Here is a 26,352-nt window from a genome sequence, read left to right as displayed (position 1 = left end):
ACTGTCCCAAAGTGCTGGGATTACAGGCATGAGCCAAGGCACCCAACCTGCTTCTGCTTTTGTTGGAGCCTTCCTTGAAGGAACTGTGACTCTGAGGATTGGCCTTGGTACCAGGCTCTCCAGAACCATCCTGAACTCCCACAGTCTGGGAAAGATGACTCAAATCTCACAGGACCTTCGGCCTTCTCACAAGGACTTCCTGGTCTGAATGGGCCTAAACTAGCCCTTCACTTGGGGAATGAGGCTGAAGAGGTGGTTACTGGGGCCTGCCCCTCCCCTCCTACAGACTCTCTTCATTATATATTGGTTTCTTCATGTGCAAGTCTTCAATAAAGAACTGCGGCAATAGCAATTACAGTGAACATGGACTAAGTATGGAGTATGTGCCGGGTACCGCGCTAAGCCCTTTACATGTATGATCATATCTGGTTTTCATAACATCCCGCACCATGCTAAGCCCTTTACATGTATTATCATATCTGGTCTTCATAACATCCCTACGGTATAGTCAACATTATTATTCCCAATTCTCAACTGAGGAAACTGAAGTTGAGACTTAAGTCCAAAGACACATATTTAATTAGGGGCAGATCCTGTACTAAAAATCAGGCCTGTCAGATACCCACATCTGTCCTCATAACTGGAATGTGAGGAGAATAAGCTTTTTTCTTTAAAATACTTTGCAGATAAACATATTGAACAACAGAGCTCAGCGGAAACTTTTCGGAGCAACCCTCAGCATTTCTTTTCTGTGCAACCTGAGGCCTCCACCTGAGGGGTGTGCTGATATGAAATTTCTGCCCTTTCAAAGCTCCTCTTCCGTAACCAACTGTAAATCTTCTGCCAGCTGAAACCAGAGACCATGAACATCTGCCAAGCTGAAGCAAGAAAACCAGCCAAAGTCTGTTTTGGGAATAAAGTCAGCTTGCATTCTGGGAGATCTAGAGCAGAGCTCACAACAGCACAAGGCAAACCAGCACCATCTTAGCACGGTTTTGAAATAAGAGTGATTGCCCAGGAAACACACTTTCTTTCCTTTTCTTTCTGGTTCTTTTTTTAGATATTAGAAGAGAAGGTAAGACTGGGCACAGTGGCTCATGCCTGTAATCTCAACACTTTGGGAGGCCGAAGCAGGTGGATCACCTGAGGTCAGGAGTTCGAGACCAGCCTGACCAACATGGAGAAACCCCATCTCTACTAAAAATACAAAATTAGCCGGGTGTGGCGGCAGTTGCCTGTAATCACAGCTACTCAGGAGGCTGAGTCAGGGAGAATTGCTTGAACCTAGGAGGTGGAGGTTGCAGTGAGCCAAGATCGCGTCACTGCACTGCAACCTGGGCACAGAGCAAGATTCCATCTTAAAAAAAGATAAAAAAAAAAAAAAAGAAGAAGAGAAGGTAACATGAACCTCTTTCCACTTTCCCTCAAGTTGCCATACACACTGGAACTCTCTCTTTTTTTTTTTTTTCTTTTTTTTGAGACGGACTTTCACTCTTGTTGCCCAGGCTGGAGTGTAATGGCACAATCTTGGCTCACCACAACCTCCGCCTCCCAGGTTCAGACGATTCTCCTGCCTCAGCATCCCAAGTAGCTGGGATTATAGACATGCACCACCACGCCCAGCTAATTTTGTATTTTTAGTAGAGATGGGGTTTCTCCATGTTGATCAGGCTGGTCTTGAACTCCTGACCTCAGGTGATCCGCCTGCCTCGGCCTCCCAAAGTGCTGGGATTACAGGTGTGAGCCACGGCGCCTGGCCTAACTCTTTCTCTCTTAATGCCCAAAGCAAACTGAGGTAACCCATACTGCAAAAATTAAGTACAGAATGTCGTGGGTTTCTTCTTACCATTCTGATTTAGCCCTGCATATGAAATAGAAATGCGCCCAGGAAATGGGTGCATACAATGAATACATTTGGGGACTTCAAAGTTAAAAGTTCTACATATTTATTTCTAGCTGGTATATTTTGAGTCGTTTTCCTGTCTTTTTTGGTATTTTATAATTTTTATATTAAGTACATATACTTAAAATAAATTGATTATAAATTTAAAATTTTATTGATTATAAAATAAAATTGGCTGGGCGTGGTGGCTCACACCTGTAATTCTAGCACTTTGGGGGGCCAAGGCAGGAGGATCGCTTGAGCTCAGGAGTTCAAGACCAGCCTGGGAAAGTTGGCGAAACCCAATCTCTACAAAAAAACACAGAAAAAAAAAAAATAGCTGGGAGTGGTGGAACACACCTTGTAGTCCCAGCTACTTGTGGGGCCAGGTGAGAGCATTGCTTGAGAACAGGAAGTTGAGGCTGCAGTGAGCTGAGATAGTGCCACTGCACTCTAGCCTGGGTGACAAAGTGAGACTCCATCTCAAAAAAATAAAAAATAAAAATAAATTTAATTTAATTTTAAAAAATTAAAATAACAAAATTTAAGCCTCCCAAAATTGTCTGCAAATAGAAATGGGGTTTAAACAATACAATCCGTGGAAATATAATACAAGTCATAAATGTAATTTTAAATTTTCTAGTAGCCATGGTGAAGAGAAACAAGTGAAGCTAATTTAATAATATATTTTATCTAAACCCCCCAAAACATTATCATTTCAATATAGAAGCAATATTTCTAAAGTACTGAGATATTTTATTCATTTTTAGATTTTCTGCGTACAGTGCTTATTTTTCACTTACAGTATGTTTCAATTTGGACTATCTACATTTCAAAGTGCTCACTAGCCACTTGTGGCAAGTGGCCACCATGCTAGTGAGCACGGACGCCATGCATTCCATGTTTGAGGACACAACCCAAAGGAAAGAGGGAAAAGCCAGCCTGGTAGTAAATCTAGAGATTTTTAGTGGCCTGTTATGATGCTTTCTTATTCCTTCTTGCTACCTTAGACTCTTGGCTCCAAATCAAAATGAAGAAAGTATATTTTATGATTTGTCATTCCTAAAGGGAAACAAAGTTTAGTCCCAGACTTCTGGGCTGGGAAGAAAAAAAAGTTGTGCTCCCCTATTTGCCCCCTGCTGCTGTAGGTATAATCAGGTTTCAATGAAGGGCAAGGTCTGCTCTATACAAGACAGTACCAAAGGGATGTATTTTAGGGGAGGGGAAAGAGGCTTTGGTGCAGCATGTGACTGGGGGTAAGGGCAGAGGAGCAGGGCTTAAGGATAATTTATACACCTGAGTTTCAAAAAGACTCCCTGTTTCCCCGTCAGCCCCACCGCTAGCCTCTCTGGTCACCCATCAAATGACAGCTGCACTGAGAACAGTGGAAGAAGGTATAAATGCTAGGGTCAAGGTGGGGGTGGAGCCAGCATTGGCCATCACCAAAGAAAAGATCTAACTATGGCATGTGCCTGCCACCAAGGAGGTTTTCATATCTTAACTTGGAAAACACAGAGAACTTTTATTGAACATGTTCATCAAAATTCTGCCAAAGCTTTTGGGATGTCAGGGTTCCTCAGACATTTAAAGGCATATGCTTCTACTTCTCAAGAGACATGAAAGCACTAAATTAACAGCACCCAAACTGCTGGTTCTACTAAAATCTTTAATCCTAGAGATAAATAGCATAACGTGTTGTAGTCCAATATTAAGTGTGTATATGAGACAAAACAGGGACCAACCCCCCTACACTTAGGGACCTGCCATCCCACCCCCACCCCCAAACATGGAAATAAAGGAAAGCCTTGAGTTCCTTTAAGGGAAATTCCAGGCACCTAGCCAGCTCTGAGAAGTAAATGAGCAACTTGATAAGCAAGAAGGTAACAGTAGCTTAAAAGATAGCCAAGGAAGTTAGAGTCACAAGATGTTTGGTTCCCTATATAAAGTAAAAATAACATTTTAACATATGTCCCTGCATTGTTTTTTAGAAACTCAGACCCCCACCAAATGGGTCCACTGGCATGTAGACCTCAGATAAGAGGAGATTGAGGACTGAACTCTGACTGCATTCATTGTTCTAAAGTTCTTCCTGAGAGGCCTAGAAGAAGTCATGTCCACGAGCCAGACCTAACACATCTTCCTACAGACCCCAAGTTTTTTAAACAAAGCTGCTCTACCTTAACCAAATCAGAAAACCTTTGAATCTGCTTATGACCTGTAAGGCCCCGCTTCAAAATATCCTGCCTTTTTAGTCCAAACCAATATATAACCTCCATGTATTGATTTACAATTTTGCCTGTAACTTCTGCTTTCCTAAAATTTACTCCTGCCTTTAAAAACCCTTGCTTGCAAGCCATCAGAGAGGTCAGGTCTTAAGCGAGAGCTGCCTGATTCTACTTGCATGGCGACCAGCAAATAAATGCTCTCCTTTCTCCTGATATTACAAACCATGGTGTGGATGTTTCACCTGACTGCATCAGGCAAGCAGACCCCAGTTCACTTTGGTAACACATATCTGAGAGAGAAAAATCAGAAAACACACATGCAAATATTAGCTTACTGAAATCGGAAAGAAGTGAAATGTTAAAATGAGTTAATCACCATAACTGGCAAAAACATTGTCCTCATCTCCTCCTACGTAAAAGCCACCAAAAGAACAATATAAACTTCTGAATCATGGCAAAAACCTGTTCCAGTCTGTCTTCTATGTCCTTTGTTCAGCGTCTGACCTGTATGGAATTTGTTATGTGGGTGGTGAGATCTACGCTCATTCTTCTATAAACTGCTATCCAGCAGGCAGAGGAAACATGGGTTATGTCGCACACAGTGGAAAAATGACCAGCACCATCTGGAAATGAGCTAGTGCTAAACAGAGGCCATCACCTACTTTCAAACATATGCGTTCCTTTAAAGGTTTATATAAAAATTGCCTTGGAAAAAGTACAATTACTTCAGTGGTACAATTATGCCGAGAACTAAAAAATATTATAAATTCTCTAATTATGGTATAATTGTTTATAGTTTGCTTTTTATCCCAACATTGGTTTGCAATGTATATATGTTTTTAAAGATTAAACCTTAAGTATGAGAAATTAAAAAAAAATTTTTTTTTTGAGGCAGGGTGTTGTTCGGTCACCCAAGCTAGAGTGCAACAGCACGATCACGACACATTGCAGCCTCAAGCTCCCTGGCTCAAGCAGTTCTCCCACCTCAGCCTCCCAGGTGGCTGGAAATACAGGCATGCACCACCATGCCCAGCTAATTTTTAAATTTTTTTTCTGGAGAGAGGGTCTCACTGTGTTGCCCGGGCTGGTCTTGAACTCCTGGGCTCAAGTGATTTTCCTGCCTCAGTCTCCCAAAGTGCTGGGATTACAGGCATGAGCCATTGTGCCCAGCTAAAATCATTTCTTAAGAGCAGGTTTTTGTTTTGTTTGTTTGTTTGTTTGTTTGTTTGAGATGGAGTCTCACTCTGTCGCCCAGGCTGGAGTGCAGTGGCGTGATCTCGGCTCACTGCAAGTTCCGCCTCCCAGGTTCACACCATTCTCCTGCCTCAGCTTCCTGAGTAGCTGGGACTACTGGCACACGCTGCCACGCCCGGCTAATTTTTTGTATTTTCAGTAGAGACTGGGCTTCACCACGTTAGCCAGGATGGTCTCGATCTCCTGACCTCGTGATCTGCCTGCCTCGGCCTCCCAAAGTGCCGGGATTACAGGAGTGAGTCACCGTGCCCAGCCCAAGAGCAGGTTTTTTAACCTTAAATCCTAGTTTTCTAACTAGAAGTGACACTTTAAAGACAAAAGAAATCAGTGTCAATAGTGATGTTGCAAATGATTGAGTAGGAAACTGTAAAGATAACTGTAATTTTATCATAATGCTTTTCTTAAAAACTTTGTCAAGAGAAAACACTACTTCTTTCTAAACAATGAAATCTACAGCAAGCTAAACCTCCACCAACAGCCCTAGACACCGGCAAAAGCTTCCTGTTTTTGGATCACAGAAAGGTATTTTTGATGCTGAAACATCCCCAACTTCTAAGTATCTCTATGTTATATCTACTACTATACCTCACTCATCAGAGATATTAAATGTAACTATTCCATTATTTTATATATGCTCTTGTCCTTTTGGGTTTCTTTTTTCTTTTAATTTTAGGTTTGGGGGTACATGTGAAGTCTTGTTACATAGATAAACATGAGTCACGGGGGATTGTTGTACATATTATCACATCACTCAGGTATTAAGCTTGGTACACAATACTTATCTTTTCTGCTCCTCTCCTTCCTCCTACCCTTCTCACCTTAAGTGGACCCCAGTATCTGTTGCTTCTTTCTTTGTGTTCATAAGTTCTTATCATTTAGCTCCCACTTATAAATAAATGAGAACATGCAGTATTTGATTTTCCTCTCCTGTGCTAGTTTGCTAAGGATAATAGCCTCCAGCTCTATCCATGTTCCCACAGAAGGCATGATCTCATTCTTTTTTATAGCTGCAGAATATTCCAAGGTGTAAACATACCACCTTTTATTTATCCCATGTGTCATTGTTGGGTATTTAGGTTGATTCCATTGATTCCATGTATTTGCTATTGTGAACAGTGCTGCAACGAACATTCGCATGCATTTGTCTTTATGGCAGAATGCTTTACATTCCTCTAGGTATATACCCAGTAATGGGAATGCTGGGTCAAATGGTAGGTCTGCTTTTAGCTCTTGAGGAATTGCCATACTGCTTTCCACAGTGGTTGAACTCATTTACACTCCCACCAACAGTGTATAAGGGTTCCCTTTTTTCTGCAACCTTGCCAGCATCTGTTATTTTTTGACTTTTTAATAATGGCCATTCTGACTGGTGTGAAATAGTATCTCATTGTGGTTTTTATTTTTTACTGTAACCCACAGAAAGAAATATATTTAATAGAGTCCCCAATACACACTGAAACAAAAGTCTCCTAAAACAATACTTACTTTTACTTTTTATGATGTACTCTGATTTTTAAAGTTCTAGTCTATTCTCTTCAAAACTTACTAAATTGATTTCGAGATCCATTAATGTGTTGTAACTTGTACTTTGAAAAACATTGGTTTAGGAACATTACTGTAAGAAAGAACAACAGGCTGTAGAAAGCTGAATGCATAAAAGACGAGGACTGACTGTACTTTTAAAAGACACAAAAAGCGCGGTGATGAAATACCTGTAATCCCAGCACTTTGGGAGGCCGAGGCGGGTGGATCAGCTGAGGTCAGGAGTTCAAGACCAGCCTGACTAACATGGTGAAACCCCGTCTCTACTAAATACAAAAAATTAGCCAGGCGTGGTGGCAGAGGTTGCAGTGAGCCAGGATTGCACCATTGCACTCCAGCCTGGGCAACAAGAGTGAAACTCTGTCTCAAAAAAAAAAAAAAAAGTCCAGTCGTGGTGGCTCACGCCTGTAATCCCAACACTTTGGGAGGTCAAGGCAGGTGGATCACGAGGTCAGGAGATAGAGACCATCCTGGCTAACATGGTGAAACTCCATCTCTACTAAAAATACAAAAAATTAGGGCATGGTGGCGGGCGCCTGTAGTCCCAGCTACTTGAGAGGCTGAGGCAGGAGAATGGCGTGAACCCAGGAAGGGGAGCTTGCAGTGAGCTGAGATTACGCCACTGCACTCCAGCCTGGGCGACAGAGCGAGACTCTGTCTCAAAAAAAAAAAAAAAGTAATCATGGCAGCAAAGCTTAAAAATGCTATGATGTTGGATATGTTATCAGAAGCAGACACCAAGACAGGACTAGACATGAGATTTATTGGAGGAAACGATGGTGACAGAAAATGAGAGAACTGGAGAAGGCAAGGAGCGCCGTCACACCTCAATACATGTCTGACCCTGTGAGAGAGGAAAGGCAGGAGGGTCTGGGTAGGAAGGAACTCAGACAGTGGCAAAGCTCTAGGAAAGTTTTGACCAGGCCAAAGGGGAGTCCTCGAGCTGAAGCTGTCAGTCAGAGGAGTCCCGCAACTGTGACGAATGGGCCTGCTGCACTCAGACACTGGCAGGAGGCAGCCTATGGGAAGCATGGTGCAATGGGCTGAATGTTTGTGTTCTCCCAAAATTCGTATGTTGAAATCCTAACTCCCAGTGTGATGGTATCAGGATGTGAGGCCTTTGGAAGTAATTAAGTCATGAACATAGAGCCCTTATATATGAATTAGTGTTCTAGAAAAGAGACCCCAGAAAGCTCTGTCATCTTCTTTCTGCCATGTTGAGGATACAATGAGAAGCTGGCAGTCTGCAATCTAGAAGAGGGCCCTCACCAGAGCCTGACCATGCTGGTATACTGATCTTAGACCTGCAGCCTGTAGAACTGTAAGAAAGATATTTCTGTTGTTTATCAGCCACCCTGTCTATGGTACTTGGCTATAGCAACCCAAACAGGCTAAAACATGTGGCCTCAGTGCAGACCTGGTGGTGGATTCAGGCGCAACAGCTGGGGCCACTGCTCAGTTACACTCCCTGAGTGCCACATTTTCATGGTCCCATGCTGGAAAGCAGAACCAAACTTGTCAACTCCATAAAAGAACTGCAGCAGCAAAAACTTGAAAGCTGCAGAACGGATGTAGTAGAATAAAGAATGGGTGTTGTCAGGGATACACATTAAGAGTGCATTCCCAAGTCATGAAAAATCACACACACATGATGAATCGAATCACACAGATGGTGGGCCTCTGAAGTGGATCGAGGACATCTACCACTATAGAAACAGGGGTGTGAAAGAAGAGAAATGGCCAACAATGCCAAGAAACAACCAAAACACAAAGAAAGTGAGCCTGAACTGAAAGTATATCGATGCAAACATCAATAAATATCAAATTCCAGCCGAGAGAAACTTCATATGTCTATCTGTTTTTTAACTTTATAAACTAATATAGCTCCTATGAATAGCCAAGAAGAAACTAGAGAATATATGCCTGTGCCCCTCAGACCCTAGGTAACTTGGAAAAAAATCTACCCAACTAAAGAATGAATTAGGGCCGAGTGCCGTGGCTCATGCCTGTAATCCCAGCACTTTGGGAGGCTGAGGTGGGTGGATCACCTGCGGTCAGGAGTTTGAGACCAGCCTGACCAATATGATGAAACCCCATCTCTACTAAAAATACAAAAATCAGCCAGGCTTGTTGGTGTGTGCCTGTAATCCCAGCTACTCGGGAGGCTGTTAGGAGAATTGCTTGAACCCAGGAGGCAGAGGTTGCAGCGAGCAGAGACAGTGCCACTGTACTTCAGCCTGGGCGACGGAGCGAGACTCCATCTCAAAAAAAAAAAGAAAAAAAAAAAAGAAAAAAAAAAAAGACTGAATTAGCCACATACAGGCTCTGTCCTGCCTCTTCTTTTCGTAGGTAGGCAGAAAAGATTGGAACATCCAGAAAAAGTGAAAAAAGAAAAAAAAATTGCAACCACATCTCATATTTGTAAAGTTCATTATATGGGAGGGTAGAAATTGATGCTCAAATGAAAGACATTAAAACACGGATTAAGCAAAACTTTTAGTAAGAGTTGGGTAATAAGAAAAAATAAACTGGAAAAATAGGGTAAGAACAGCAAAATATAAACACAGAATTTCATGAAGCATTTTCAATTACCAAGACTAACTCAAAAAGGGACCTCAAATTATGTTTTTCCATTTATCTTTTGTCACAGCAACATGTATTCTTGAATAAGACTCTTAAAATTTACACATGATATATCACATTTAAATGTGCATACTATTTGACTCAGGAATTCTAGTTTAAGGAATTTATCTTTAGGACAAACTAGCAACTTATCTCAAATAGGCAATATGGCCAAATAGAACATTGCCAAAGGTAAGAGGAGTGACTCTTGTTATCAGATGTTAAGTCACACCCTTTCCTGCCTGGCTCCCGCCTATGCTGCTCAGTCGTGTCCCTAAGGGACACCCCTCACTCTCCTGCTACGGGTGCCCATTATCTGTCCATGCCGCTATTGTACTGACCAGCAATCTTTGCTTTCCTTACTTGATGACTCCTCCATTAGACTGTACACACTCATTGAAGACTGTATGTTCTTTGCACCCTAGCACTTGGCACCATAACTACCACATAACAGGCACTCAACGTGAGTTGAATAAATCAAAGAAAAATATCAGCCATATAGTCCTGTATTTATAACAGAAAAACTGATCAATAAAACTCAATAGGAATTCCCCAAATTGGGTTAAAATATTAGAAAAATTCAACACCTAATAAATAAGAAATGTTATAGAGTGTGGAGACTAAAATCACTAAGTATTGGAAAGTTGGATATTAGTAAAGACAAAATATCTTAAGATTCATAACTCTTCTTATATGTTGTAACAAATCTCAAATAGATCAAAGATCAACATTTTTTAAAAACCTTATTGTTTAAAACTAGGAAAGAAAGGTAAATAGTTTAACCTAGGAATGGCAAGAACTTGCATGACTCTCAAGTAGCATCAGAAACAAGGTAGACGTATTCAAATAAATAAAAATGTGAAACATTTTCCTAATATGTAAAAACATAAATACCAAAAAGAAAGCAACAAACTAGAAATACAAACGACCAATCCTTGCTATGGGATACATATTTTAAAATTATACAAATTTTCAGCTGGGCACAGTGGCTCATGCCTGTAATCCCTGCACTTTGGGAGGCCAAGGCAGGCAGATCACTTGAGCCCAGAAGTTTGAAACCAGGCTGGGCAACATGGAGAAACCCTATCTCTACTAAAAATAGAAAAATTAGCTGGGCATGGTGGTGCACATCTGTAGCCCCAGCTACTCAGGAGGCTGAGGTGAGAGGATCACCTGAGCCCGGAATGCAGAGGTTGCAGTGAGCTGAGATCACACCTTGTCACTACACTCTAGCCTGGGCCACAGAGCAAGACCTGTCTCAAAAAAAAAAAAAAAAAATTATACAAATTCCCAGTTTCCATTTAATAGATGGTTAAAACTAAATGAACAGGCAGGCAGCAAATTATTTTACACAGAAAGACCACAGCCTCCACCATCATAAAAGATACTCAGTCAAGGCCGGGCTCAGTGGCTCACGCCTGCAATCCCAGCACTTTGGAAGGTCGAGGTGGGAGGATCACCTGAGGTCAGGAGATCGAGACCAGCCTGACCAACATGGTGAAACCCTATCTCTACTAAAAATACAAAAATTAGCCGGGCGTGGTAGCAGCACCTGTAATCCCAGCTACTCAGGAGGCTGAGGCAGGAGAATTACTACCTAGGAGGCAGAGGTTGCAGTGAGCCAAGATCATGCCATTATACTATAGACTAGGGGGACAAGAGTGAGACTTCATCAAAAAAAAAAAAAAAAAAAAAAAGAAGATACTCAGTCAAATAAAACATCTTTAAGCTTTTTATATATCTTTAAACTGTCAAAAATATTAAAGTAATAAAATCCAACGCAACCAGATATATGTACTGCTGATGGTAATATAAAATGTCTTAACCTTCTTAGAGAACAATCTAGCAGTATGTATCAAGAGCTACAAAACTGTTTGTGGCCTTCTAGGTAAATATACTGTGGAAAATAAGCCACAAGGAAATAGTCCAAATGAACAAAGCAGTTTGTATAAAGCTATTCAATGCAGAAATATTATAACACACAAAAACTAAAATTATGCAAATGTACACAAAAAGAATGGTTAAGCAAATATGTATGTTACATAACAGAATCCTATTCAAAGTGGTAAGTGAAATCATATAATCAGAATAATAAGAGAAAGTACCCCAGAAATACAGAATACAAAAATGTATATACCAACAACTGTGTAAGTATGCTCATTAACAAAGTTGGTCTTTGAAAATGTGGAGAATGTAGAAAGAGACACATCATATACTAGGTTCTTTTCCTATGGAGGGGAAAATTATTTTCCTGTAGGGGAAAAAAGCTGTTCTGGCTGACATGGTGTAGATCTGGGGCCTGTTGTGAAACTCAGAGAAGGAGATTCTGAGTTAAGGGTTGATGTTTTCAACCTTGTGATCCCAAACCTGTGATGAGACTCCTCTTTAAGTTTTAATTACAGTGGTGTAAAAATAGTCATCCTAAGGTAAAAATGATCTTCCCACAAAGAACCATCTTAGAATCCATACCTCAGCAGCTCCTACTCACAATTGTTGCTGCTGCAAAATAAGCAGTGAAAGGGTAGGGAGACACCTAATCCCTCTGCACTACCAGCCCCACAAGGCCTCCTGCCCAAGGGAGCCAAGTCTGGCAGCAAGAGCCCTTCATGGTTGAGAGCAAGATTTCACTGAGAGATCATGTCATTCAATCTCAAGCAGTGGAAAGTTTTAAAAATATCAGCTGAGATTCTGAGATTTCTTCCACATGCACTTCGCTGTCTCAAAGAAGACATTACAAGGGTTTGGGACAGATTCTCACCTGAGCCCAATTACTCTGGACAACAGAAGGAGGAACATTTTCTCAAGTTAACCAAAGCCAAACGTAAGCATCTTAAGGGTGTGGGTCTATGATGGAGTGATGATCTAATGAAGTGTAAATGTGTGCTTACTTTCCACAGCACATGTGATGCTTATCCGGCATTGCCAAGCCCAGCACAAGGATACAGTACTTCTGCGCCAAGTACCTCTGTGCTGCTTCTAATTCACTTAAAACCAATTCCATTTCTTTTTTCTCTACAAGGCCTCTGATGGGGGGGGGACAAAAAAAAGAGAATTTGGGTTAATTTTCATAAATACCTATATTAACTAGCAAAAAGTCAGAATTATAAACTTTTTTTTTCTTTTAAGACAGGGTCTTGCTCTGCTACCTAGGCTGGAGTGCAGTGGTGCAATCATAATTCATTGCAGCCTCAACCTCCAGGGCTCAAGCAATCCTCCTGCCTCAACCTGCTGAGTAGCTGGGACTATAGGTGCACGCCACTATGCCTATCTAATCTTTTTTTATTTTGTGTAGAGGCAGGGTCTCACTATGTTGTCCAGGTTGATCTTGAATTCCTGGACTCAAGTGATCCTCCCCTTGGCCTCCCAAAGTGTTGGGATGGCAGTGTGAGCCAGTGTGCCCAGCCATAAACTATTTTGAAAGAAATACAAGTGAGTCAACAGACTTCACTTACCAATGAGTTTATTTTATTTAAGCAGTGATACAGGAAAATCCTTAAAGTCCCTTCGTATTCAATCAATGGAACCAGCATCTCAAGTTTACGGTGCATTTTTGCTTTTTTTTTTTTTTTTTTTTTTTTTTTGAGACACAGTCTCGCTGTGTCACCCAAGCTGGAGTGCAGTGGCATGATCTTGGCTCACTGCAACCTCCACCTCCCGGTTCAAAGAATTATCCTGCCTCAGCCTCCCGAGTAACTGGGATTACAGGTGACTGCCACCATGCCCGGCTACTTTTTGTATTTTTAGTAGAGACGGGGTTTCGTCGTGTTGGCCAGGCTGGTCTCAAACTCCTGATCTCAAGTGATCCACCCACCTTGGCCTCCCAAAGTGCTGGGAGTACAGACATGAACCACCACACCCGGCCTATTTTTGCTTTTTTATTAGATTATACTTCATGTTATGTATCCCCAATTTTATATGCAGGTAGTCCTAATTTATACAGAACAGCTCAACTAACAAATTATCTATACTGGTTGCTGAGGCAGTTAGCAGCCTACTTTCCTGCTATTTTCCTAAAACAACCGTGGAGGCTATGTACCTCAGCATCCCCTGTGTTCTCTATGTCATTACTGAGCTTGGGGGCTCAGCATGTGAACAAGGACCGACACTCAGTTCTGAGTGTAGTTGTGTTTGCTAAGGAGGCATCTGTGGACTACCACTCTGGGAACTTTGGCATCAATTACAATAACACTGTTTCCCTGTGAAACCAGCCGCAGTTCCAATTGAATTGCAAATGAACTTTCTCAAAGACAAACTGTTCTTAGGTTACAGCATGTCTGAAGCCAGATTTTAAGTTTCTGCTGTACAATACAGTAGGAAACAATATTGCTGATGATACATTCCAACGTACTGTTATTGAAAAGTGAGTTGTACTCTTATTGAAAAGTGAAGTGTCACTAGACACCAAATGATATTTACTTTAAACAGGGACAAATGACTGCCCCTTCTGATATAACCGTTAGACTGACTCCATGAAGATATGCCATGAGGGGAAGGGGGTGTATTTAAGGATAATATAGACATTTCAAAGCAGAAAATGTTATCACATGTGATGAAAAGGCTTATGAGTCATTGGAATAAAATGCATTTCTGGAATAAAGTGAGCTCCAACGTTAAGTGCCCAAATGCCATATAACCCAAACACACCCCTCCAGACGCACCCCAGTGGCCACACCCCTGTGCCTGTTTCCTTCAGCAGCCCCACCCTCACTGGTCACCCTACTCTGCCAGAGCTGCCAATAGCTCATATTCTTCTTTTGCTGTAGAAAACAACCAAATCAAACTACAACCACCAAGGAATGCCTTGAAGCTTTTAGGCCAATGCTTCTCAAGTTTTAATAAACCTATGAATTATGAAAGAATCACTGGGGATACTTGCTGAAAGTACAAATTCCCAGTGCAATCCTCTCTCCAAGATTCTGGCTCAGGAGTCTGGGTCTAGCCCAGGAAATTTAAAACAATCTTCCCAAATGATTCTAAGGCAAGTGGTCCCTAGACCACATATGCACATATACATAAAGGACTGATGTGTTGAAATGGAAAAAAAAGGAAAAAGCTATGGAAAAAAAAGGAAAAAGCTATGAAAAAAAAAAATTACTCAAGAGAAGCTAACCTATATACAAAACTCCAGGCAGAGGTGGCCTGCTTGCACCACATTTCTGTGTCTGGAAACCATTCCCCCATACTGTTTTCATCTAATTTTGTAAAACTGCCTTAAATACAAACCCAGTTAGTGGTTCATTTTTAAAGCACATTCTTTAAAAATGCAAACAATAATGCTGACAAAATTTTGCTGAAATGGATGTGCTTATGCATTGCTTGTAAAAGAAAACTGGCATAATCCTTTGGGAAAAAAACTGAAAATAATTTCAAGAGCCATAGAAATTATCATAAATTTTGATCCAATATCATCTCTCCTGGAAATTTATTCTTTTAAAAAAATCATCCAAAATTAGGAGGAAATTTTTATGCATGAGGACATTCAATGCAATCATTATTTATATATCAGAAAAACTAGAAATTGCCAAAATATATAAAATAGAAGGTGATACGGTTTGACTATGTCCCCACCCAAATCTCATCTTAAATTGTAGCTCCCATAATTCCCACGTGTCATGGGAGGGACCCAATGGGAGGTAACTGAACATGGTGGCAGGTCTTTCCCGTGCTGTTCTCATGATAGTGAATAAGTCTCATGAGATCCGATGGTTTTATAAGGGGCGTTCCCCTGCGCACGCTCTCTTGCCTGCCACTATGTAAGACGTGCCATTGCTCCTCATTTGCCTTCCACCATGATTGTGAGGTCTCCCCAGCCATGTAGAACTGTGAGTCCATTAAACCTCTTTCCTTTATAAATTACCCATTTGGGTAGTCTTTATTAGAAGCATGAGAACAGACTAATACAGAAGGATAAAGGGAGCAGCAATACAGTCAGATATTGTTTAAGGACTTGATGCTTATTAACCTAACTTATGAGTGAGTCTCCCACGAGATGTAGCCCAGGTATCAAAATCTTTACCCTTAACCACTACAATATACTGCCTCTTAGTAGGTAAGTCAATGCACACACATTGGCTTGATGGAAAACTATGCTACCATTAAAAATTATAATTATGAAGATTATAATAACTTGAAAGTAAATAAGATATTATGTTTAAAAGTACATACAGGCTGGGCACAGTGGCTCAGGCCAATAATCCCAGCACTTTGGGAGGCTGACGTGGGTGGAAGACCTGAGGTCAGGAGTTCAAGGTCAGCCTGGCCAACATGGTGAAACCCTATCCTTACCAAAAATATAAAAAATTAGCCAGGCATGGTGGCACATGCCTGTAGTGTCAGTTACTCAGGAGACTGAGGCAGGAGAACCACTTGAACCCAGGAGGTGGAGGTTGCAGTGAGCCGAGATTGTACCACTGCCCTCCAGCTTGGTTGACTGAGCAATACTCTGTCTCAATCAAACAGACAGTACATACATAATTGTTCAGAAGCTAAAAATTCTAAGTATGGACAGATAAACTCTGGAAAACAGTGCAGTTGACTGGTGGGAAGTGCTGGGCATGTTGTGCAGTGGTTCAGGCACAAGACTTGGAGTTAAACAGACCTGGGTTCTAACATCAGTTCCACCTAGGAACTATAATGTAATCTCCTAGGTATAGTACGTAATCCCCAACAAACTATTTAACCTCTGTGAGCCTTAATTTCTTCACCTGTAAAACAGGGATAAGACTTCTTCTTCTGGAAGTAGGGCTTTTAATCACCTGACATCATCTAAGTATACCTTTGTCATCCATTTTCACCCTTTTCTGCTTTCCTCTCATGACTGTAGGCTTTCTTTCCAAGTGCCATGCACTGGGTTAAGAAACACTGTCTCATCTACTTCTGTATAATAACTCTGTGAATTAAATGCTATTACTATCCCTACGCTCTATCTTTGTATTTGAAATCAATTTTTTTCTTCTGTGCAGATACCTCAATGCAATCAACATTTAATTCTATTATAGTAAGTAAACCAACTGACCACAGGAAGCCTGAAAATAAAGAGTTGTAATTTTTATTTTTAGAATCACACCATAAAATCCATACTTTTTTTTTTTAAAGGCAGAGTCTCGCTCTGTCCACCAGGCTGGAGTGCAGTGGTGCCATCTCAGCTCACTGCAACCTCTGCCTCCCAGGTTCAAGCGATTCTCTTGCCTCAGCCTCCTGAGGAGCTGGGATTATAGGCGTGTGCCACCATGTCCAGCTAATTTTTGTATTTTTAGTGGAGATGGGGTTTCACCATGTTGGTCAGGCTGGTCTCAAACTCCTGACCTTGTGATCCACCCACCTCAGCCTCCCAAAGTGTTGGGATTACAGGCGTGAGCCACCGCGCCCGGCCAAAATTCATACTTTTAAGGCTTTGATTGGTTTGTTTTTGTCAATCTGAGTAACTGATTCCTTCTAAGGAACAGTCTGCTTTATACCACTGTGTTCTAATATGTTTGTTTGCATCTTTAACTAGAAAACCTGTCTTATTATCTATTCTTATCAATTAAGAAAGTAGGCCAGGCATGGTGGCTCACACCTGTAATCCTAGCACTTTGGGAGGCTGGGGCAGGCAGATCACCTGATGTCATGAGTTCGAGACCAGACTGGCCAACATGGTGAAACCCCATCTCTATTAAAAATACAAAAATTAGCTGGGCGTGGTGGTGGGCACCTGTAATCCCAGCTACTCAGGAGGCTGAGTTGGGAAAATCACTTGAACCTGGGAGGTGGAGGTTGCAATGAGCCAAGATTGCACCACTGCACCCCAGCCTGGGTGGCAGAGCGAGACTCCATCTCAAAAAAAAAAAAAAAGAAAAAAGAAATTAAACAAATCTTTTTGCTAGATTAGCAATAAGCCTCAGAAGAGGAAATACCATAAAAAATATAATAAGCCAAAGTGCCAAAAATGTCTAATAAGTTTCTATTTGGAAATAGTAAGAATCTTCAAACCTTCTAAGTCCATAGCTGGCTTTAAACCCTTTTGCTTGCTACCATAGAAACATTTCATGCTCTGGCTGCCCTGTTGTGAAATACAGTCCCAAAATAACACTGATGTTGTATATTATGATGGTTTTACAGGAACAACAGTTTTTAAATTATTTATTTGGTTCTTTACAAAACTGCCATCCAGATACATTTATTCCGTCCATAAGATGTTTTTCCAACTGCTTGATTGTATACAGGGTTTTGCGTTTTGAAAACATCCTGCAGCAACAAGTTAATTACTCTACCCAGCATTCCTAACAGCTAAATCATTGGGTTGGTTCCACACTTACTGGGGAGGGCAGCCTGGCACGTGGAAAGTTCCATGGTTTGCAAAAGGTCACCAAGGCTGAGAGGCATTGTTCTGCTCTGTACTCTGAGTTCCCAGATTCTTGCCCTGGTGTACACCTCTGTGCCACTTCTGCCTAAAGCTAAAGCATTTAAATTCTTTATAAGTAGCCTAAGAAACCTTGGATTTTTTCCTGTGATGTGGAATGCCACTTTGGCCAAATCTATGGATTTTTTTAATTCTTAGATGTTTTTTAATTGGATGCTTACAAGCCCTTTAGCAATAACTTTGTAAGCATAAAAAGCACACAAACAACAACTATATCTGTACCATTCAAGATGGCTGCCACTAGCCACATGTGGCTACTGAGAATGTGTCTAGTATGAATTGAGATATATTATAGGTATAAACTAGATACCAGACTTACTACAAAAAAGTAACGTATCTCATTAATAACTTCCAAATATCAACTTCTGTTGCAATGATATTTTTTGCATCATTGGGTTAAATAAAAGATACTATTAAAATTAATTTCACATGTATCTTTTTACATTTTTAAGATATGTTTACCAGAAATTTTAAATTACATACATGGCTTTCATTATCTCATTATTGTGCAGTGCTAGTCTGTATCAGTTGGAATATTTTGTTACTGGAATACACATATAAATTATCCAGTGAGCTTTAAAAACTGACACACTCTTCCCATGTAAAATGTCTCAGTACATCTCAAAGATTTAAAAATTTCCATCATCTCTTTATCCTAGACAAAAGTTACTTTTAATACTGGCAGTGAAAAAACTCTAAAGCACACTATAAAATCTTACTTACACCATATAGCTTTTGGGTTTCTTTTCCAGTGAGTTTTTCTCCAAGTAACGAGCTAAGTAGTACAATAATGCCATGAGGAAATTATCAAGATTCTTATTCCTATGGGGATATTTGAAACAACAAAAAGAGTCAATGCTAACCTATTTCAAACATAAGATTTCTCATTAAAAAAAAATTGAGCACACAACACAAGAATAAATAGAAAACCATGTTATCATGCCTATCAAAGAACTAATTTACCACTTAAAATTCTATCTACTATATATTTAAAGATTTAAGAAATCTGGTTTTTGTAAGTAAAACTTTTGGAGAGGTCAGACACTAATAAATTCTTATAGTTGTGCTTACTAATTTTCATTTTTAAAAAGTTATTATACAATATATTTCCACTGTTTAAAAAATATAGAGAAATGTATCAAGTAAAAAGTTCTCTCCTCCTACATCTGTCACCATCCTACTCCCTAGTGGTTACCACTACTAAGAGTTTGGTATGGGCCAGGCACAGTGGCTCATGCCTGTAATCCCAGCACTTTGGGAGGCCAAGGCGGGTGGATCACTTGAGGTCAGGAGTTCGAGACCAGCCTGGCGAAACCCCATCTCTACTAAAAATTACAAGAATTAGCTGGGCGTGGTGGTGCATCCCTGTAATCCCAGCTAGTTGGGAGGCTGAGGCAGGAGAATCACTTGAACCCAGGAGGTGGAGGTTGCAGTGAGCTGAGATCGTGCCACTGCACTCCAACCTGGGCAAAAGAGCGAGACTCCATCTCAAAAAAAAAAAAAAAAGAGTTTGGTATGAATCCTTTCTAAACTTTCTAAAACATAAGACAATCACATATAACATCCTCCTCATCCTCCTCCACCAACATATACACATGTATAAGAATACATGCCTTAAAAATGTTTTTTGGTGGCCGGGCACGGTGGCTCATGCCTGTAATCCCAGCACTTTGGGAGGCCAAGGCGGGTGGATCACGAGGTCAGGAGATTGAGACCATCCTGGCTAACACAGTGAAACCTCGTCTCTAGTAAAAATACAAAAAAAAATTAGCTGGGCGTGGTGGTGGGAGCCTGTAGTTCCAGCTACTCCCGAGGCTGAGGCAGGAGAATGGCGTGAACCCGGGAGGCGGAGCTTGCAGTGAGTGAGTACCACTGCACTCCAGCCTGGGCAACAGAGCCAGACTCCGTCTCAAAAAAAAAAAAATGTATTTTGGTAATAAGTGGGGTAATACTATATATACAATTCTTTGCAACTTGCTTTTGTCACTTTTCTGTGTAGCATAGACCTCTTTCTATGATATTATATGTAGATTTTCTTCATTCTTTTAAAGAGCTGAAGAGAATATTCTATACCTCATATTTAACTGTCTTCTATTGTGGGTATTTAGTTTTTTAAAAAAATATTATAGACAGAAGTGAAATTGCTACCACAGAGTGTATGTGCCTCGATCTCTGAAAAGGCTGCACTGATTTACAATGCGCTCTCATTTGTTTTTAACTAGAAGTCACTGTTTTCTTTCTAAATATTTTTTCAAGACTTTTGCTGCCTTCTGTGTGGCCCCAAATGGAAATTATTTCTCCGGCACTGCATTCTTGAACTATACCTAAAGAGCAAGATGAGGGTGAGCATTACAGATTTTCAAGATATTAATAATTCCCCATCTTAGGTTGGGTTCCCCCAGCAACAGACACTGGGCCGAAGACTTGAAAGTAAACAGTTTAGTTGGAAGTGATCTCAGGAAACATCAGTAGGAAAGCGGGGAAATGAGGCAGGAAAGGAAGCCAACAAAGAGGGTGTTAACAAGTAAGTGGAGTTCAGTCCTGTGGGGACTCTGGGAGACAGCGTAGAAAACATCTCAAGAATTTTCCTACCAACTCCTCCTCCAGCAGGGCATTGAATAAGAGCTGCTTCTAGGGCACTGATTCCCTAGCTCCAAGCTTGCCCTGCAGTCAGGCTGAGTGTGTGCTTGTGGTGGAATGAAGCTTTCAGGCCGAGTCTCAGGCAGTTGCCACAAGCAGCCTGCATGTGTATGCTAAGGGAATGGGGAGGGGTGCAAATGGCATCGGGCACCCAACTCTCACTGAGCGTTGGTGGTGCAGAGGCCATGTGAGGCACAGCCACGCACAGCCATACAAAGGGGACACAATTACACAATTACTTCCCAATTTTGTAGCTGAGGAGACTGAGGCTTAGAAAGGTCAAGAAACGGTCACACCTGTAATCCCAGCACTTTGGGAGGCCAAGGTGGGTGGATCACAAAGTCAAGAGATCGAGACCATCCTGGCTAACACGGTGAAACCCCGTCTCTACTAAAAGATACAAAAAACTTACCGGGCGTGGTGGCAGGCGCCTGTAGTTCCAGCTACTCAGGAGTCTGAGGCAGGAGAATGGCGTGAACCCAGGTGGGGTGGAGCTTGCAGTGAGCTGAGATCGCGCCACTGCACTCCAGCCTGGGTGACAGAGCAAGACTCTGTCTCATAAATAAATAAATAAATGTCAAGAAACTCACCCAGAGTCACACACCTAGCACATCCTGGGGCTGCCAAACATAACTAGTAGAGAAAAGTGATCTTCAGTAAATGGGTAGATCTTTTTTTTTTTTTTTTTTTTGAGAGGGAGTCTCACTCTGTCGCCCAGGCTGGAGTGCAATGGCACAATCTTGGCTCACTGCAACCTCTGTCTCCCAGGTTCAAGCAATTCTCCTGCCTCAGCCTCCCGACTAGCTGGGATTACAGGCGTCTGCCACCATGCCTGGCTAATGTTTGTATTTTTTTTTTTTTTTTTTTCTGAGATGGAGTTTTGCTCTGTCACCCAGGCTGGAGTGCACTGGCGCAATCTCAGCTCACTGCAACCCCCACCTCCCAGGTTCAAGTGATTCTCCTGCCTCAGCCTCCCAAGTAGCTGGGATTACAGGCGCCTACCACCACGCCTGGCTGATTTTTGTATTTTTAGTAGGAACAGGGTTTCACCACATTGGCTAGTCTGGTCTCGAACTCCTGACCTTGTGATCGCCTGCCTCAGCCTCCCAAAGTGTTGGGATTACAGGCGTGAGCCACTGCACCCGGCCAGCAAATGGGTATATCCTTTAACTATTATATAAAAATAGCACAGTCCATGTGAGACTCTGACAGCATGCTCTCCATACTGCTTGCCCTGGGATTTTATTTGGGGTTCCTATGACTTCTGGCTTCCTCTCCCCAACTCTTTGGTCGCAGTCTTTGTGACTAGGATGGCTTGCATAGAGCCAGTCTCACACTCTTCCTCTAAAAATCAGATTTGTCATCACTTATCAGATGAAGTTACTGAAAAATAAAGGATAAAAGATCTAAAATGCCTCATAAGCAATAGATACCTCATAAATGTTGTAAAAGAACAGATCCGCTGCATCTCAGTATCTTGTAGCAAAAGCAAAGTAACAACTGAAAAGAGAAAATGGACAATTGAGAGAGGCACAAAGAGCTGCCTTAGAGAGTCACACAAGATATGTTTATGTATGGATGTTATGTATAGATGGGTGGATGTTTATGTACGGATGGATGGATGGATGTTTATGTATGCATGTACAGACGAATGTTTATGTATGGAGAAAGAAACAGTTACTCACATTTAACATCATCCAGTGTAATGGTGCCCTGTTGACCTCGTTTCTCTAAAGTTTTAGCTGACTTATCATCTCTTGCAGCAAGTCTTTTATCTGTCAACCTGTTTTGGAATATAACAGTTGCCAGTAGTGGTTTAATATATTTTAGTTGTATTCAATCTATCCTGAGGTGCAGAAAGCATTTATTAAACAGTAATAAGAGCCTGAGTGTCATACATGGGTTTTGTTTGATGTAAGATCATTTTGGAATGCTTTTTATTAAACATTTTATTTACTATGTTAAGGCAAGAGGGATGTTCACTGTCTGATATAAAATGCTTATACAAATACCATCCAAAATAGATCATTTAAATCATCTGTTCTGGTGTACCTATCATTTTCAAACTTTAAAAAACTGTAAAAAGTTGAAGATATGCTAACAGCCAGGTTAACAGAATACATTTATCGGGACTATTGTAATTCCTACCACAATTCTGAAATAGCGTATGTTCTTTCTTTGATGGGTATTCGCATTGCAAACTAGAATAATAGGAATGGTATTTTCGTAGTTTGTAAAGGCTGAAGCCATTCCACTGAGAGATGCTACGCAACTCTGGCATGATTGGAAAGTTAATCTACCTGTCTGAAGCTGGACCATCAATTTCTGCAAAGTGAACTGCTTTGCCTTTCTTTCCTTTTTCCTTGACTTCTACTGCAGGTGTAAAACTGCAATAAAAATGAGATAATTAGGGACTTCACCTTTTCTAGGGGAAAACAAGTCAAATCATATCATAGCTCATAATCTTTGGACTAGCATATATATATATTTTTTTATGTTGAAAAGATATATATATATATATTTAGAATTAGGCAGCTGGACTCAGTTTAGATGATCCCAATTTTGTTGGCAACATCCAAAGCGTCGTAATCAGGAGCCAGTCGAACATACGCCTTTTTCTCTCAATCAGGCCGAATCAGGGTGTTGACCTTGGCCACATCAATGTTATAGAGCTTCTTCACAGCCTGTTTAATCTGGTGCTTGTTGGCTTTAACATCCACAATGAACACAAGTGTGTTGTTGTCTTCTATCTTCTTCATGGCAGACTCAGTGGTCAGCGGAAACTTGATCATAGCATAGTGGTCAAGCTTGTTTCTCCTGGGGGCGCTCTTCCGAGGATATTTGGGCTGCCTCCGGAGTCGCAGTGTCTTGGGCCACCAGAAGGTGGGTGACGCGTGGATCTTCTTTTTTTTTGTGGCTGTGGACACCTTTCAACACTGCCTTCTTGGCCTTTAAAGCCTTCGCTTTGGCTTCCGCTTTAGGAGGGGCAGGAGCTTCCTTCTTCACTTTCGGCGCCATCTTGTGAAAAGGCTGGACTAGCATATATTATCAGCAGAGGCTGAAGAGAATCTGAGACACAGCAGTGTTCAATTCATGTATTTATAGATGGAACACTTATCTAGAGAAAAATTAAAACTTCAGACTTTACATTCAGCCTCTAACCATCTGCAGTCTCCAGAATACCACCACACACAGAGTATCTGAAAAATCTTGTAGCAACTTCGTAAGAAAGAGAAAGCTCTTGGCAAGTTTGAAAAGATTATTTATTGAGGTACTTGTTATATGACAAGTGCTTTTAGGCACAATCTCATTTAATCCTCATGGAAACTCTAACACAAAATATGATCACCATCTTTACATACAAGAAAAATGGAAACTTAAAAGAGAAATTAAGTGACTTGACTAAAATAACAGCAACTGGCAAAGTCACGACTGGTGCCTAGGTTTTTAGCCATAGAGCCAAGTGCTGAGCCACCAGGCAATCCTGCCTCCCAAACAGCAATCTCAGTATTCACTAATGTGGACTCTTCTAAAGGCCTCAGCCATCTCCATCTCCAGGTGGGTTTCAGGACCTTTTACTTAACTCAGAGTTTCTCAGCGTGTTGTACGAGCACTACTAAGCCGTAATGAGTTTGACTAACACAGGAACCCAATTAAGTAACAAACAAATCTATACTGACGATCTACTATGTGTTAGGAATTGCTATGACATTGGAAATAAGATGGTTTCGCATCAGAGCCATTGAATAGACTTTTGAGAGTCTCAGCAAATGCTAACAGAAAAACAGAGGAAAGTGTTTTGAAGACTAACAGGACGAGGTTCCTGCCTTATAGATAGTACATTTTCTGGGAGAACTGTGGTGTCTGTCAAACCCATTGTGGGTTATAACAATGCCACATTGATAACACAATGCAGAAATTTACCCTCTGCCCAAAGTTATGTGTCCCTCTGTTAAGCTGAGATGCAGATGCAGTAATAGAAGCACTTCCCCTAAACTTTATTCATTCTCTAAAGACAAATATCAATCATGAGAACTTTATTATTTCCTTGGTAAATCCCACGAATAAATTTTGTTAAAGAAATACCTCCCCATGAGAGTAATAAAGTCAGCTTGGTATTTTCTTCTTCTTCCAGGAGTTTCTCCAACTGCCTGGCAATATTCATGTTGTAGGTTAGTTCCTAAAAGCACGTACACAATATTACCTCAAGAGAATGATTTTTTAAAAATTATTCCACTGTTTTTGTTTTTTTTTTTTTTTTTTACGATGACTGGCACCAAGTTGGCCAGTGATGATTTCTAAGCTTTTCATTCTTTCTGGTGCTGCTCTTATCACCGGTCTCCAAGAAATGGGTATTCATGGGGCGGGGTGTGCTAAAATACTGGAGGTGGAGGTGTGCAGGGAAAAAGAAATAGAAAGATACCAAACGTTGGTGATGGCTACCTCCAGAGAGGGGTGGGGGATCAGACGGAGCAAGAAGGAGAGAGGGTAATGAGGAGATCTCAATTTCACATCTGTATACGTCTGCATTATTTGAATTTTTTATGAAAATGCATTACCTGCATAACTTTTCAAAACACTGATATACAGACTAAAGAAATCCCAGGTGCTCCCAGCTCTCTCCTGGGTTTCTCTTCTCTAGAAGATGAGAGAAAGTAGAAACACTAAATCTAAGTTAATGTCAAATAAAATTGTGTCTCCTCCCCCTTTTCTCGGCCCATCACTCTAATTCAAAGTTTCTTGCTATATTAGTTTGCCTGAGATGTTCTGAGACAAGAAAGCCTTAAAATAAGAAATTTGGAAGGATACATTTGGGACTATCTTATTTATATAGATCAGGTCTATGAACTAAGTCAGATGAACTTGGAACTATAAAACCATAAAATTGGCCAGGCTTGGCGGCTCACACCTGTAATCCCAGCACTTTGGGAGGAAGCTGAGTCCAGGGGATCGCTTGAGCCCAGAACTTGAGAACAGCCTGGGCAACATAGTGAAACCCTGTCTCTACTAAAAAGATAAAAAATGTTAGTTGGGTGTGGTGGTAGGTGCCTGTGTTCCCAGCAACTTGGGAGGCTGGGATGGGAGGATTGCCTGAGTCCAGAAAGTGGAGATCGCAGTAAGCTGAGATTGCACCACTGAACTCTAGCCAGCCTGGGTGACAGAGTGAGACCCTGTCTAAAAATAAATAAAAAAGCGAGGCTGTGCGTGGTGGCTCACGCCTGTAATCCCAACACTTTGGGAGGCCGAGGCAGGTGGATCACCTGAGATTGGGAGTTTGAGACCAGCCTAACCAACATGGAGAAACCCCATCTCTACTAAAAATACAAAATTAGCCAGGCGTGGTGGCTCATGCCTGTAATCCCAGCTACCTGGGAGGCTAAGGCAGGATAATCGCTTGAATCTGGGAGGCGGAGGTTGCAGTGAGCCGAGATCACACCATTACACTCCAGCCTGGGCGACAAGAGCGAAACTCCGTCTCAAAAAAACAATAGTAACAAAATGAAATAAAAAATAAAATCATAAAATCATAGAATTTGGGGGTTATTAGAAGTAAAAAATATCATCTAGTATAATGCTGTCATTTTACTGATGGAGAACTAGGGCTTGGAGAGGCTGACCCATGTCCCAGTGTTAGAAACTGGTAGGTAGTGCCTGCCAGTAAATAGCCTGGCATTTACTGCTAAGCTTTTAGTCCTTATGCTCTGACCTCTGGACAGACCTTCTCTACTTCACACTTGTCTGAGTGGCTTTCACTTCACTGAAGTCATTCTCTAGCTTGGCCGGTG

At 41.2% G+C, this 26,352-nt stretch overlaps 1 protein-coding gene and 1 pseudogene across 4 annotated transcripts in view; both read right to left on the bottom strand.

Annotated features, from left to right (window-relative positions):
- PPP1R36 (protein phosphatase 1 regulatory subunit 36) overlaps positions 1-26,352 on the bottom strand; it is a 44,513-nt gene that overhangs the window by 4,402 nt on the left and 13,759 nt on the right. For 2 of the 4 annotated variants that reach the window (XM_007986968.3, XM_073011073.1), the window contains 5 exons: positions 22,867-22,953; positions 22,252-22,349; positions 22,000-22,066; positions 18,650-18,748; positions 12,414-12,548 (listed from right to left, as the gene is read on the bottom strand). In XM_007986968.3, coding sequence (XP_007985159.1) covers positions 12,414-12,548; positions 18,650-18,748; positions 22,000-22,066; positions 22,252-22,349; positions 22,867-22,953 — 486 coding nt within the window. The remainder of the gene's footprint in view (positions 1-12,413; positions 12,549-18,649; positions 18,749-21,999; positions 22,067-22,251; positions 22,350-22,866; positions 22,954-26,352) is intronic. The other 2 variants (XM_007986970.3, XM_073011074.1) reach the window with 2 other exon arrangements.
- On the bottom strand, positions 23,069-23,599 carry LOC119619040 (large ribosomal subunit protein uL23 pseudogene; annotated as a pseudogene).

This window comes from Chlorocebus sabaeus, chromosome 24 (genome assembly GCF_047675955.1).
Source record: "Chlorocebus sabaeus isolate Y175 chromosome 24, mChlSab1.0.hap1, whole genome shotgun sequence".
NCBI classification, from domain to species: domain Eukaryota; kingdom Metazoa; phylum Chordata; class Mammalia; order Primates; family Cercopithecidae; genus Chlorocebus; species Chlorocebus sabaeus.
Note: the sequence above shows the minus strand (reverse complement) of the source record. Positions and strands in the feature narration are given on the sequence as shown.